At 35.8% G+C, this 16,070-nt stretch overlaps 1 protein-coding gene across 3 annotated transcripts in view; it reads left to right on the top strand.

Moving 5' to 3' along the window:
• The window catches only part of kif16ba (kinesin family member 16Ba), a 96,670-nt gene that overhangs the window by 63,283 nt on the left and 17,317 nt on the right, over positions 1-16,070 (top strand). For 2 of the 3 annotated variants that reach the window (XM_015363129.2, XM_006638582.3), the window contains 2 exons: positions 1,164-1,286; positions 3,379-3,468. In XM_015363129.2, coding sequence (XP_015218615.1) covers positions 1,164-1,286; positions 3,379-3,468 — 213 coding nt within the window. Of the gene's footprint in view, positions 1-1,160; positions 1,287-3,378; positions 3,469-16,070 lie in introns of all 3 variants that reach the window. The other variant, XM_015363128.2, reaches the window with a different exon arrangement.

Here is a 16,070-nt window from a genome sequence, read left to right as displayed (position 1 = left end):
GTCAATGATGCACCTATCATGAAACAATGCTTCAAAGCATAATTAATTTTTCTGCTTAATATAGTTATTATAACACCCAGTATTATTACTGCAAAATTGTTGTTCATAAATTTATGACAAAGCAGAAGAACATTTCTAAATAAAGTAATGTGTGGCGATGGAGTTCATTTTTATTGTAGTGGATAAACATTTATGTAAATGATGTGCCCCTATAAAACTGTACAGGTTATTCCAAATGCCTTAAGATATTTAAATAAAGATCCTATTTATCTGAACATTTCTGCTCTTCCTCTATTCATTTGTAAAGCTTCCTCGGGTTGTATCATTTGCTGTCTGAGTTGCTTAAAATAGTGTTTTTGTAGTTAAAGCTTTCATTCAAAGAATCTCAACACAGCCTACCTACAGTATCTACATTGTTCAAGCTTACAGGTAGGTAATGGCACAGGAAACTAGATCAAAGGACAATTAGTCTTTTTGAAGAAAAGGTCTCTGTATGTGCAAATAATCTTCATTATAGTGCACCATTTAAAACATATTTTTCCTGTGTACATGGTTTTTCGTGACAGCTGAATAAGTACTTTTCGGTTCAACTGTCAGATTCAAAGTTCTACAGAAATCTGTGGATGGATTCTCATGCATTATATGGATCGCTTGGGAATACTCTTAACTCCTGTTGTTAAGTGTTTCAAAATAAGTTCTTGTAAAGAATCAGAGCATTCCAAGTGTGTATTTTTGCACTCCTGCGAAATTGATGCTGTACACAGGGTTTCCATGATTGATATCCTAATTTGGATTGCGCTGGCATGAGATGTGTGCATGCTTCACTGGGAACCTAGCCTTTTCCTGCAGTGGAACAAGATCGCTTGCAACTAGTCCTCATTAACGTGGTTTCAAGCATGTCTCTTTAGAGGGACGAGGACGAGAGAGTGAAGTTGATAAGAGATAATGTTTTTGTGAAATACATGAAGGATGAGTGTTTTTATATGGAAGGTTGATTGTAATTTGACGTATTGAAACATAGTTTTTGGGTTTGAGTGGACAACGTCTCTGTCCATGGGTATCAGTTTTGTGTATGTTGAAACTGCCAGCATTTAGTATTGTATTATACTATAACTGATCCTGTTTACCTTCTGCTTTCTCTTTGTGGCGTTTGCTTTTAGCAGTGGCTTATTTCTCGTCCTCTGGGACCCAGCCCATACAGCCTGAAGGACCCAGTTAAAATTAGTATTCCACGCTATGTTATGCGTGGACAAGGGAAAGATGAGCACTACGAATTTGAAGTAAAGGTGAGCTCTGATTCCTATTCTTCTTATTTCTGCATTCGTTCATAAATGGCCATCCTAGATGTACTGTTGATGGAAACATGTTATTGCTTTCTTAATATGCAAAATGTGCAAGTGAAAGTGAAAATTATCTTTTCACAGAATAATTTGCACATCTCTGGGAAATAAATCCCACATATTCAGCACTGAAGTACCCAGGCAGGTCTTCAAACAAATTTCTCATCTTAGATGAGTAGTGCTATTCAGTACAGAAAATTACTAGTTGAATTGTGCAATCAGGTTTCACTTATCAAAAGACTATGGGTTACAGAACAGCATGTGAATGCAGTCACATATATTGCCTTTTGAGAAATGAGTTTTAGCATACCAAAGACCATCCAGATTGTACGAAGAGTTTCCTTCTTGCCAATATACTTCTTCGGCTTTAAGATATTTAATTAGTACTTAAAACATCAATGACAAATCCTGTCATGTGGATCTTTTGAATACTAATGCTTAAAAAATCTTTATTACAGTCCAAAATCATATTTTAGAATGATGTTTTAAATATATTTCAGTGTTACAAGCATTTGTTGTTTTTTATTGCATCAGTTTACTTTTCTGTGTAATTCTGTTATATTGCTTGGGCTAATATAAATATTTCCACAACTTACTTTTCTGATTTCTAGATGAAGAGAAAGGTTCTCGGATCTCTGCAGTCCATGTGATAAGACAATTATAGAGATTAAATTCATCACAGCTCATGAATTACCCTTTCATCATATGAATGTTTAGAAAAGGTTTATGAGTTATGAATCTTTTTTGGAATACACATCTGAGTATAATAAAAAAGCATGCATAAGAGAGATGTAGAAAAACATTTTATTTTTTTTCTAAATGTCAAATTGAGCTGCAGACTTCATAAAGGATCTAATTAGAATGTGTGTGTGATTTTGTATGGCACATTCAACCAGCTGCCTATTAGTCACCCAAAGATGTTACCCTTTGCTATTCCTAGTGAAGTTTAATGGTTTAAACTAAAGACCTCTAAAATATTTTCTTGATTCAGATTTTCGTAACATCTTATATTAGATGCTTTAAAACTGACTTGTGGGACATATTTTGAAAAGGCTGCAGATTCATGTTTGTTTTGTATTATTCAGTGTCCTCAATTTTAGTAAATTGCTTAACGAATTAAAGAATTCCAACATTATTTTGCTCCCTGTCTGTATATAATGAACAAATAACCCCTTTACTTCTTAAATTTAGCTCTTTTTTGTTTTGCAGTGCTGGCACTCTGCACTTTCCAATCAGCACTAATAGCTTATATAGCACTAAGCCATCAAAGAGAGAGGTGGTTTTAAAAATGTTTTTTATACCTCGGATTGAGTCAGCACGTCATATAGTTAAAGCTTTTTTTACCCAAAAAGCTTGTTTTTTAGCTTGTTAGTTGTGTTTTTTTAATTGAATTGAAGTATTTAGTTTCCGAGGCATAAAAAACCTTGTCTTTGTGGACCTGAAAGTGACCAGGGCTACACAGCCTCTTTATAGAGTGGGGAATATAACTGGGTTGCATTCAACAAACCTTTGTATCTTGAATCTTCGTTATATACTGTTCTGTAAGTACAGCATGGAGTAAAAATGTAACCTTCTTAAATATTCCTTTAAACAATGAAGTATTCATCCCTTTAAACAGCAGAATTGGCAATCTGCAAAGCTGAGTGTTTTCTTTTTTAGATTGTTAACTTTACATTAGGAGCTCCTTACTACATTGTCAAGGCCCAGATATTGTTTCTGGTTTCTTTACTCCCAGTTTCCTGAGCTTCTCCTAAAGTAGGTCTACAGTAAAACTTGTGCAGCTGTCCTTGTTCCGTTTTCAACTTAGAGGTCAATATATCATATGTTATTCATTCTCTGGTCTGCTCTTCTTTGATCAATTACAAATGTAGTCTTCTTTCGTGTACTTGCCTATCCAGACATTTTTACATATTTTACTGCATAGACAGTTTCAAAAATACTCTACCAAAATAGTCTTATACAGGTAATGTATGCAAATCTTTTACATTTATATCCATTGTTTTGCTGTAGTCAAACCTTTTATTTATTAATACTGTAGATCACAGCCTTGGAAGAAACGTGGACTGTGTTTAGAAGATACAGTCGTTTTCGCGAAATGCACAAAACACTCAAATTGAAATATCCAGAGGTAAGGCACTGAATTATTAATATTTTTTCTCTATTTTCTATTTGTTGTGAATGTAATGTCACTTTAAGTTATAAAGTGTCACTTTAAGTAATATGCATTGTACAGGAACTGAATACACAATTTGAGTATTGAGTAGAAATGCGGGTTACAATTTTTAAAGTGTCAGAGAATTTAAAAAACCTTTGGGTTTTCAACTACTGCAATGAATGTTTTTGACTGATTTTAAAGAATAGGTAAGTGCAAGTCTAATGTTTTTAATGTTAAATGATTGTGCCCAGAATGAAGTGAAAGAAAATTTGATCTCATTCTCTATACAGTATGTTCGTCTCCTATCATCTTTCAGCTCAAAGAAAACCACACCTTTTACTAACATCTACTGACAGGTGTTTTTCAAACAGGTCTTTTAGAAGTCCAGATTCAGTTCTTAATAATTTTTTCCTTTCATCTTTTAAGCTTTCATCTTGGCTTTCTGCTGAGATTTATAACCTGTTGCCAATTCTGAAAAGGATTTCTCAGATCCATTGTAATACACCTTTATTTTTTTCTTTTTATTATAAATATTATTGGTGGCATGATTGCATGGCAGTTAACACTGCTGCCTCACAGTAAGCCCAGTCATGTGGAGTCAGTTCTGGCTTGTGGAGTGTTGCCAGCTAAATGCAGTTGAACGAAATATTGTAATTTATGTAATGTAATATATGTAATTCTCATACTGTACATGTTATAAAACTAGGTTCAGTCAAAGAAAAGCTTTAGAATGATTATAGTGGACCTGTTCTTTGTTTCATGAATTAAAACCACGATGTTTCAAATAACTGTGACTGGAGTTCAACCAAGCAAGACAACATTCACAGATTGTTCTATCATACTATACATATTATATGTTAAAGAAACCATTAAAATCACTTAATGCACTGAAAGAAATACTGTGTAGCAAATGTCAGAAATGCTACTCTTTTTCTTAAGCAACAGCTGACCTGTCATGAACGGCCTCGAAGTCATCTCGACTCGCTGATTTTAAATGTTGGCAGTGCAGCTCTGATAACACATAGAACACCTAAATCATCCTCACCACTACATTTTACCAGGGAAACGAATGCATTTTTATTACCTCGCAATGAAAAATCTTAACTGGAGTAGGTAGTTTCACAGATGTGGAAGCATACTGTGCATTAAATTATCTCCCTATTGTTTCTGGTAATGCTTTCTTTAAGTCCAGGAAAGCTAATGAATCTCATAAAACTGCACAAGAGAGGAGACTTCACTTGATAGAAAGGCAGTGGATGTTTGTTCATGGACATAATCATTGTTTTACTGAATATTCTGATGATCTGATGCATTTTACAGGGTTCTCTGAGGTGTCAGCAGGCAGTTTCTCCCTGTCTCTATTGTGAATCACTGAAGTATCATGTCTACTGCATACCCCCTTTATTACATACCATTGGTCCATTAAGAAGTCTCCGGGTCACAGAGATGTGTGTGGATGCAAGAGCAATCCTGCATTAAGTGTTGAAGGCGAGGACAAACATGGCCATTAGAAAATGAGCTGCTGTTTCTGTTCAATTTAATCCTCTTGATTGTAATTCAAGGTCTTGACAGAAATAAACCTCTGTGGGTTCTTGCTTTTGCATTGGGTAGTATAAATTATGTGGATACTCTTGCCTGTACCACAATAGATGCTGAGATAATAGTTCATTTGCACAGGCAAAGGGAATCTGACATGCTGCTGGATCTTGATTGTATTCAGGAGAGGAAAGTTACTCTCCGCAGTGTGAAATTACTGGCAGAAAAGACAGAGCGGAGCAGTGACTCAGCCCTGAGCCAGGAGCCTGCTGTTAACCCCGGAGTGTGGAGATAATGCGTAGTTCAGAGCACACCGTGAGAATTGTGGCAGTGAAAAAGTGCAGAGGTTAAGCACTGAAGTCCGCCTTAAATTTCTCTACCCTCAGGATTATCTGCAACAAAAGATACTGACTGGAACCAAGAGCACCAGTAATGAGAACACGCATCTAGGCACGATGCTTTACTTGAAACGTTGGTATCCGCATTACAGTACATCTTGAAATTGAATATTTAGACTGAAATTGTTCAGACTTATATCTGTCGGATCCCCTGCTCAGTCATTACCTCATTATATAGAGTCTCAAATTGCATATTGCTATTTTTTTTATAATGCTGCAATAAAATAGTCAGCCTTTACCTTTAATTGCCATCATTAGTACATTAACAGTCCAGAGGTTTACACAGGAATAAACTATTAGTATGGTAATATCAAGCTCCCTTTTATAAACCCCAAAGTCAACTATTTATATTCGGAGCCTTCAGTACATCCACAGAAGTTATAACGTCAGCTTCAATTTATAGCGCTTGGTGAAAATTATGTTGTGGGACTGAGTAGCCAATGTTACTACATTGTATTTTGTCAGCAGTTTGAGGACTATCCTATATTAAAGACTATAATTAATAAATTTGTCAAATCTACAGTGGTTTTTACACATATAGGAAAAATGTTACTATCATGGTTCATTTTAGTCTAGGAGCAAAAGTTTTTTTGAGCATATCTATTGAACTACTTCTAAGAACAGTAAAAAGAATCTCAGAAGGTGCACAGCTTTACAAAAGCAAAAAGGCACAAGAAGGTGTTCCATCAGAGGAAACTCTAAAATAGCACTTCTGTAATTATTGCCGGCTCTAGTCAGTTCTCAAATGGAGCTGACTGCACAGTACCGTTCACCACAGGGAGGATAGCGTTGCTACAGAGAATCAGTCATTGCAGTAACAAGGACTGTCATGTTTTAAGAACAAAAAAGAGAATTGAAGAGAAAATATTCCTTCTTACTTTTAAGGCTATATTGATTAAAGTCCTGTTTAAAGATATAAAGTGAGTCCTTTCTTTTTCTCTGCTTTTCGTCATCTTTTGAGAACCTCACTTGAGGTTTAAAGCAGTCATAATGCTGGCAGGGTTTGGTGATTAGTACAAAGTGACACAATACTGCATATTAATTGTGCACACTAATCAAATGATGACCCACTTGCATTTTTTTAATGAAGCCTTCTGCCTTTTGTATGCGCATTGATGGGACTGGATAGATTTTCAAAAGTAATAGAGGTTATATTGTGTGATAGTGGCTTATGAACTGCTCTCTTAATGCTGTCAGTATAATTATCATTGACCTCTTTGTGTTCTGCAGCAAATGGAATCTTAAGTAGCATTTGCCTGAGAGGTAAAAGGCAGGCAGCTGTGGAGTGGCTCTTCTTTTACAAGCTCATCTTCTACAGCTGCAGGCCTCCATTCAAAATGACTCTTTATCTGAATTATGTGCACTTCCCCAGGAGTTCGAATAGCACAGTGCCAAGGGTTCTAATAACTCGTCCTCAAGAGGACTGCTTTACGGCTTAGCTGTGGCTGCTTTTTGGATCTCTTGAAGTGTGTGGATGGCTGTTTTTGCTTTTGCAGGGCATTGTTCAGTAAGGTGCTACAGGTGAATTAATTGCCAGTGCTTGTGTCACCGTGTTCCTCTTTGGACTCTATTAATCTCGGAGGTCCTATACATCAGTACAACACTGAATAACTATCGCTGCACCCATGCATCTCATAAGCATCTTCAAACGTCTAACAGCCAAAGCTCAAGCTGATTATGCCCTAGATTTCTTTAACCTGTAAAGATTCTTCTCAACGTTGTTAGTATGCCCTTGAGCCCTACTTAAGCTTCCCCAATTATGCATAGCAAAAATGATGATTAAGTAAAGTATTTTCATTTTTTTCCAGATTCGTTTTCTTAATTTTCTTATTTTTTTCCCCTGATGTAGCTGCGTGTAACATGGCAGATTTATTTATTTCAGTAATGTTTAATTCAAGGTCATTTGGAAATTAAAGATATAAGATGCAGCATAAAATAAAGAGGAGGGGGTCTCTAAAAAAAATAGAAGTGTGTCTTTAAATTTGCATAAATATAGCATTTAGGGCTTCACAACAAAAATGAAATGTTAATTTTATTTATGCAAAAATGTTTGCTAATGCATTGCTTCATAGAATGCTACTAATTCAACATTCAGTATGGTGCTTACCAATAATACATTTCTTCAATACATACATACCAGAAAATACTGATTCCCAGACACATTATGCTTCCCGTTTTTACAAAATATCATGTTTTGTGTAATTGTTTCCAGTAAACTGTCTTTTTTGCAGACCTTGCAGGTGCTGCTTTCCTTCCTGATTACTGTAAAAATATTATTGGCTGGTTTGTTTCATACTTTCAAAACATGACTAATATACAGTACAGTAAGTTGTCCCTGAAAGGACCCTTGCTCGTTTGCTGCCCAGTCATTACCTGTGATTTGCGTATTATATCTTTACTTACAAAAACAAAGACAGTGCATGAATGATGCATATTATAACTGAAATTTGCTATGACAGGCACAAAGCCTCATTATCTGTAATTCAGAATGAATGAGATGTGTCAGTTTGAGGCAGCAATAGCATATTATCTCTATTCTGCAGCTCTCAAGCCTTGCATCTTTAATGTATTATTGCCTTGGCTGTTATTAAAATCATAAGCTCACAAATGCTTTGAAGAAAGAATGTTGGCAGGTGGTTAGAAGCATACCTCAAGGGTTCATCTGAGCTTTGAATAGTTCCAAATAATATTGAGGTGTTAAGATGCATTACAGATAGGGTCTGATTGAGTTGTCTTTCCTCACTGTACAAAGCAGAGTCTTCTCACTTTAGACTTTGCATCTATTCCTACGTATATGTTAAAAGTTAGCATATATACTGCACGCATGACTGAGCTTATATTTTCTGTATCTTATCATTAAATGAAACTTCCCATTTAGCAGAGATGTCAGGAGATCACTTGCATTTGCAAAAGGCTTGAACTTGGGTGAAAATGGTGGTGTGCTCTGCCACTTTTCTAGTACTTTTAGCACACTTTAAATCCTTATTTATAGCCATCAGATTATAAGTAGCTTTACTTGTCATTTACAGTATGTGTCCTTGATGGTGAATCTTGAATTTGTGTCTCCTGATGGAAAGAAGGATTAAAGAATATAAACAAGGGACTTAATGCAGAACATAAAAATAACTTTTTACATTTTGAATTTAAGAAATTACAGAAAGAACTTAGAAAGAACAGTAACCATGTTTTTTTTTTATTTTCTACTTTCCAAACATATCCCTAAAGATCCCCCAGTTGCTTCTACTCATTATACTGAATGACACTGGTACCAGAAAAACTGAAAGAGGAGTATTCCCTTAGGCTGATGTAGAATTGAATCATTTCAAAACTCTGCTACCCTCTCCAAGTCTGACATCCCATTGCCTGCTGTTGCAGAGCTTATAGTTTACAGTTTTATAGTTTTTTTTAGATGCCTCTTTAAAAAATGCTGCACAGTTACACCTGTAGAATGAAATACATTTCATTTGTTTTAAACAGATTTCCATTATCATTTTCTATTCAGGTCAGATTGGTAGTACATTGGACATCCTTTCAGTTATTTATAAATGGAGAGCATTTGCAAGACCTCACCCTCAAATGTTCAGAAATATATGGACATCCAAAGTGCAACATAACAGGGGAAAGGGGAAAAACAGATGTGGATATGTTGAGATCTGACATAGTTTGCAAAATGGTATTCTATTGGAGCCTTTGTGCACTTCATGACTTAAATTTTGTGTGTGTGAAAAACATGAATACCAGATTTTTTTTGCTAGATTTTTCAAAAAAATATTGATGTATTGGTTTATCACTGTAACAAATGCAACAAAAAGCATGTTTTTGGCACTCCCTATAACAGATGATTAAGACTGAGAGCTAATACGTAGAATTTAGTTTAATTAGGTAAACTAATGTGTTAATTGACTCTGCACTAAATGTATGCAGCAGTTAATTCATTGTTTCTTGCTTGCATTCACCAATTAGAAAATGAAGATGCTTTGAAACATCTGCTGCTTTGTTTGCCATTGAGCTTCAGAATGTTTTAAGGATATATACAGTATATACTACATTTTGTTTTGTTGCATTTTGTGTAGTATGTTTCTAAATAGCTTTCAGATGCAATAATTTAATACATTAATCCTGTTCACCGGTAAATGTTAAGTATTAATATCTTCATCTAATGTTTCTAATGTACACATGAATGCTGTTACAATGTGGTTAGTATTTAATAAGACTGTCTATTGACAGCATTGAATGAAGCTTAATATTTCTGCAATAAAATTATTTGGAATGTTTATTTTGTTCAGTTTTCTAGACATAATTGCAATATTAACATTCATTAAACTATTTGCTTTTGACTGCCCACACAAAACTAAGTAGCAGTACTTAATTATTACAAATATTCCCCCAAATTAAAATGGATTACATGCTCTTCTTGATCACACTGATCACACATTGAGGAATGCAGTTTTTTTTTGAACCAGTGTTCACTTTTATTTTTATTCCAGCCTCTTATAAAAGAACATAACGGAACATTGAGATTTAGGAAACGTTTTGCAGATTACATAATGTGCAATGTGTTTTCATCATATGATGCCTTTTATTTATTTGGGTTTATTTTCATTTCATTAGGGATATGAAGAAATCTGGAAATCACTGCATTTGTGTGTGCACTGTATATAGAGCTATCAGATGCTCTGTTCATTTCATATCATTTTTATGTCCTATAGCAAGGAGGGTTTTGAGCTCGTGTAGAAACTGCTGAGCAATTCTTCTGTATTGCTTAAATACAGAAAAAAATTGCTTTTTTTCAAAATCAGCTTAATAAAATATGATAAATTTCAGTTGAAGCAGCTTAATCCTTTCAATTTTATTTTACTTTAATGAAACTCAATCTGTAGCAGCCAAGGCAGTTTTCTCAAAACCTCTGATGGAATTTGTAGATACTGAACCAAAGAGAGACACACAATGGTGTTCTGAATGTCACCCGTGTCTAAGAGCCTTTCTCATTTGTAAATGCTTATCCTCAGGCTAAAGAAATAAACGACATCATTTTAAACTTCTGTGCCCTTTAGCGAGAGGTGTTGTCATAGAATGTCTTTTTAAATTAAAGTAAGTTTCTTTTTCTTCCTTTTTGACCTCGCATGAGTGATATTAGCATTTGCAGAAACTGCATGACGATCACGCCATAAATGGTGACAGATTTCACAACCGGGAATTTTGTCCAAACCCTGGGGGAACTTCACAAAGCACCATCTGTTGAAAAAAAGAATGATCCAAGAAGATCATTGTTGAGTGCACTTTTTGTTTTCTGCTTTCTTTTCTTAACTTTTAATTTTATAAATCAGAATCTGCGGAAAAAGTCAGTTTAAGGGAATTTTAAGGGGATCCCTATCTGTGAACAGCATCAGTGTAATTTCAAAGGGCAGCATCACAGCCTGTGCCTTCAGAATCGAAGGATTCATGGAAGTCACGACTTAACCTTGAAACAGTTTCTCACAGTTTTCAGTTTAGAAACTGACAGTACTTTGTACTCGAAACCAGGTTTTAAAAGTGCCTTTCTTGCAAACCACTTCTAAGGTCTTCAGTACCAGTACCAACTAAATAATTTTAGTGCTTGAGTCTCAGAGCCCCTCAGAGCTCAATACAGCGTGCAAAACTTTAAATGTCTATTTGTGGGGATAAGGATAGATTTAGTCTGCCTCATCTAATAGCTGGGTCAAGCTGCATCCCGCTGGATTTAGAAGCATTGGTCACAGTTTAACTGAATAAAAACTCATACAATAGTTGCTTCAAGGCAGGCTTTTTACTAACCATGCCATACAGAATATGAAGTTTCTTGCACTGCTGTATTATAAGAGGGAGACAATGTGTGGAAAGAGGGCACATACAGGAGACAGGGGAATCCAGCTGTAGCTGGTTTAATGCATGATCTAAAAGACCCAGTCACTAGATATAACTCTTGTAATAACTGGGTTCTGCAGCCCAAAGCTCACCTGGGGCAGTTTACTGTACTACATAGAGTTCTGAGGACTGAGGGAACTCCTACAGAAAGCTACTATACCCAAAAGCCCACATCCTGCGGTTAGACTTTAATAATGTACTGTACTAAACTATTTTTTTAAGCATTCAGAACTAAAACACAAAAACAAATATACATATTATGTATTTAAATTAAAAATATTCAGTTTTTATATCTTTATATGATGTGTATACAGTAAATGTACAGTATGTAGACGTGCATGATAAGTGTGCTTTGTTTCAAGTATCCATGTAATTTTTCAAATTTAAATAGTTTGTAGTTGGTTCTAAAACATTTAATATTTAACATGAAATAAAAAAAGACCTTTAGTGAAAAGAAAGGGTATCATTTACTTAGTCCACTATTTCAGTTTGCAGAGGATACCACAACAGGAGGTTTAGTAAGTAATATAGAAGCAGCAATGGAAATTTTTAAACTGGGCAAAATTCAAGGCTGGGAAAACACCTGGCAGATTACATTTAATACGGAAAGCAAAAACACCAATTAAAATATGATGACGCATTGGCTTGAAGAAGCTACTTATGAAAAACCATTCCCCATAGTGGGGAAAGTATAAAAAAAGCAAATGCAGTGTCAGTATATATACTGTATACTGAAACCTGTAGAATTTAAATCAAGAAATGTTATGTTAAATTATGTAAAACATTAGTAAGGCCTCATTTTGATCATGTGTAATTTTGATCACTGTGTAACAGGAATATTGCTACTTTGGCATCAGTCCAGAGAAGATTTGCCAGAAAAGATTTTGAGAGGACCTGACTCAAGTCATTGAAATCTTGAAGGGATTTCCTTCCTAGTCATGTTATTTAGATGATACCCTGCCACTAGAAATCAAACAAGCTACTGTAGATAGAACAAATGGCCCTTTTTTTGTTCATCGCCTTTATGTTCAGAGGCTGAATAAGTTGAACAGAAAAAAAAAACATTCTAATGCTTATTTATTACCATTTCCACACATTTCACGTTTATGCCAGCAGCCATATCACCCTGCAACTCACAACTGGCCTGGTCGGTACCTGGATGGGAGACCTCCTGGGAAAAACTAAGGTTGCTCCTGGAAGAGGTGTTAGTGGGGCCAGCAGGGGGTGCACACCCTGCGGTCCATGTGGGTCCTAATGCCCCAGTATAGTGACGGGGACACTATACTGTAAACAGGTGCGGTCCTTCGGATGAGACGTAAAACCGAGGTTCTGACTCTCTGTGGTCATTAAAAAATCCCAGGGTGTTTCTCGAAAAGTGTAGGGGTGTAACCCCGGCGTCCTGGCCAAATTTCCCATTGGCCCTTACCAATCGTGGCCTCCTAATAATCCCCCTCTATGAATTGTGTGTTGGGAGCGTTCTGGCGCACTATGGCTGCCGTCACATCATCCAAGTGGATGCTGCACATTGGTGGTGGTGGAGGGGAGTCCCCATTACCTGTAAAGCGCTTTGAGTGGAGTGTCCAGAAAAGCGCTATATAAGTGTAAGCAATTATTATTATTATTATTATTATTATTATTATTATTATTATTATTATAATCATCATCATCATCATCATTTCTGGGACCTGTCCCATTATGGATGGGATTTTTCTTTCCCTTTGTAAATCTTTTCTTTTACTTTTCTTTTACTTGATAGAATAACTATTCCTCTGAAATTGCCTGGAGCCTCTTGTGCAAACCATTTTTTTTTTACTACAAGTGTTGGCATCACATTATAGTGGAGATAAGATGATAATTTTTAAGTTTAATTTCATCTTTACATGTATTTAAAGAGCAGTAAGGTGGTGCAGTGGTTAGCTTTACTGCATTGAAGTGCTGACGTCCTGGGTTTAATTCTGAACCTGGGGTGCTATCGGCATGAACTTGTATGTGCTCCTCGTGTTTGCATGGGTTTCCTCTAGGTGCCCTGGTTTCCTCCAGTAGTCCAAACACATAATACCAGGTTAATGGGGTTCTGGAGACACTGGCCTTGCTGTGAGCAAGTGCATGTCTGTGTGAGCCCTGAGGTGGACTGGTATCCCACCCAGGGTCTCCCTTCCTTGTACCGATTGCTTGCCAGGATAGACTCCACCTCCCCCCCACCCTGAATTAGAAGAAGTGGTTAGAAAAGGGATGTACTGTATCTGTTTTTGTCATGTTCAGAATATTCTTATGGAGCATCATGGAAAAGGAATTTCTTTTTTTTTCAGTAGAGCTGTACAGTATACATCAAAAGAGCAAAATTACTTTTTAGCCGTGCCTTTTTGTTTTAAATCCAAGAATCGGGTAAAATGTTATAAGTGGTATATCACTTAGATCTGGGTAGTGACCAAGTAGTGTTTCAATGTGTTAAGATCTCTGGTTAAATAACTCTGCACATTCACAGATTAGGTTTGCTCATTGAAAAGTGGTCCTGGCTGTTTTAAACATCAGCAGACACTTACAATAGAATTTAAGGTCCGTGTTGTATGGGCTGTGGCAGGAAAGTGAAGACAAGGCCAGGACTTCTTGGTAAGTGAGAGAAAATAAAAATAAATGTAAATCTACATTTGGGTGATGGGACTTCATGCACATTTTTTGTCAGTCATATTGTAAGAGAAATTGTAAGTCCGGAGACCAGAATCTGAATGGAACAACGTACCCTTGCATACACGCATCAGTTTAGAGTTTTGCGTGGACATCCCAAAGAGTTTATTTCATCACAAGCAATATTCTTTGACTGATTTTCTTTGTAATTCCAGTGGTTATTAGACACCCTGCTACTTCTGGCTTTTCTGACCATTGTGTTTATATCTGACAGCAGGCAGAGAGAGGTGACATTTTCATTTGTTTCACCTGAAAGAAAACACTGAAGAAACATATTTATGGGTTGCTTTTTTTGCCTTGCAGTACAGCAGGTGGCCAGAGTTTAATTCAGATTGAGTCTTGGCCAAGACAAGCAAAGACAGACAAGACTCCCAGGTTTCTTTGTCACTTTATGTAAATTGTAAAGATTCAAACACACAAAAAAAGAAAAATACAGTTTAGGACTTCTATTGCTTTTTTTGGCAGACATCTATCACTTGGTGGTTACTTTAAAAGTCCTTGTTTTCAATGATGGCAAACCAGGGGCCACAGGCAAAATTAGCCCTGAAGAGTCTTAGAAACCAAAGTTATAATCTATTTATATCTTTATAAATAAATTAATATACTGTAGTTTGTGTAAGACATGACATATTTACAGTAGTATAGATTAATTTAGTCCTTGAAGTGTAGACAGCCTTGCATCATTTCTTTTTACTCTCGAATCCTGATATGTTTTAATAGTCACTGACTAACACATTGTGCTATAAACCAAAAGTCTTTAAAATTATGGGAAATTCTGATCTCTTTTTATCTTTACTTTTTTATGCACTTCATGCTTAAGATTTTAATCATTGATATGCTCTGTTTTTACGATCTCTAATATGTCTAAGGTACTTTTTGTACTTGAAAATATATCAAAACTTCACTTATGGGTTGAATTCCGTTGGTATGTTATGTGTATATGGAAGCATAGGGGTTATTCGCCTGTTTCTGCCTTCAAAAAACCCAACACAGCTTTGAAAACTGTAAAGTATTTAACATTGCCACTGGGTACCTCACTTCCATATGCTCCTCGTGTCAGCAAGCTAATTTAAAATGTATCCACTAGGCTTTGTTCTGCGAGCTGTTTGGGCTTTAACTGTGGAGTTCATCATTAAGCAAATGCTTTTGCCTTTACTGGATTATGCTGATTTCAATCTATACATAAGTCAATGGTGTGTTATTAACTAAGATTGCTAAATTGTACCCTAGATTGGCAAGATTTATTCTGTTTTGCATTTTTAAAACTCAGTTTTATGAATTGCTATAAGATTAGATTGGCTTTCTGAAGATGTGAGCATGAAGTTAATTGGCTTACTTCTGCTTTCAGAAGTGCAAGGGGACTTACTGCCCTCTATTAACCCCTAAATGTTTTGCATCTTTTGTATGTTTTGATCAATTACTGCTTCTCAGTATTAGTTTTAAACTACTGCACTTTAAAGCATGTACAGTATTAAGATGTTTCAAGGAATTTCTGCCATTTCAAACACATCACATTTATACAGTACAAGATATGCCAATAGTGACTTGTCAGGTGCTGCTTAAAGGGTTGGTGACAGTTCGCTTTATCGTCATTGAAGGGCTCTCAGTACTGTTGAATAAAAGCCGAACTTCATGTAGACTCGAAAAATTAGAAAGCAAAAGCAATTCATGGCAGTTTTATTTGATTTTCAAAGCATTGTGCAAATACATTTTTTAAGTGAGACACTAAATCAGAAATCTGCATGGAGTCTTAATTAGGTAAACATAAAAATCTGTCACAAAAACAATATTAACCGTCTAAGTTTATTTGTATAGAATCGCATATTGTAGAAACATGTAAGGTTTCTGCTCTGAAATTGTGGAAGACCATTCTTAATTATAGTCTGTTCACTCCCCTTAAAAACCCCAAAGAATGTACCTGTGCGATTGTAGACAGGTAATTAGGATGGCTTACTGGGGCAAAGCAGTATTTTATTTGTCTAACAAATCAACATTCAGGGGCAAAAATGAAAATACATTTGTGACTGAATATTTTACTTTGACAACTTTTCCAGAAAGTCCCAGGAATATGTC

Source organism: Lepisosteus oculatus, chromosome 17 (genome assembly GCF_040954835.1).
Source record: "Lepisosteus oculatus isolate fLepOcu1 chromosome 17, fLepOcu1.hap2, whole genome shotgun sequence".
NCBI classification, from domain to species: Eukaryota; Metazoa; Chordata; class Actinopteri; order Semionotiformes; family Lepisosteidae; genus Lepisosteus; species Lepisosteus oculatus.
Note: the sequence above shows the minus strand (reverse complement) of the source record. Positions and strands in the feature narration are given on the sequence as shown.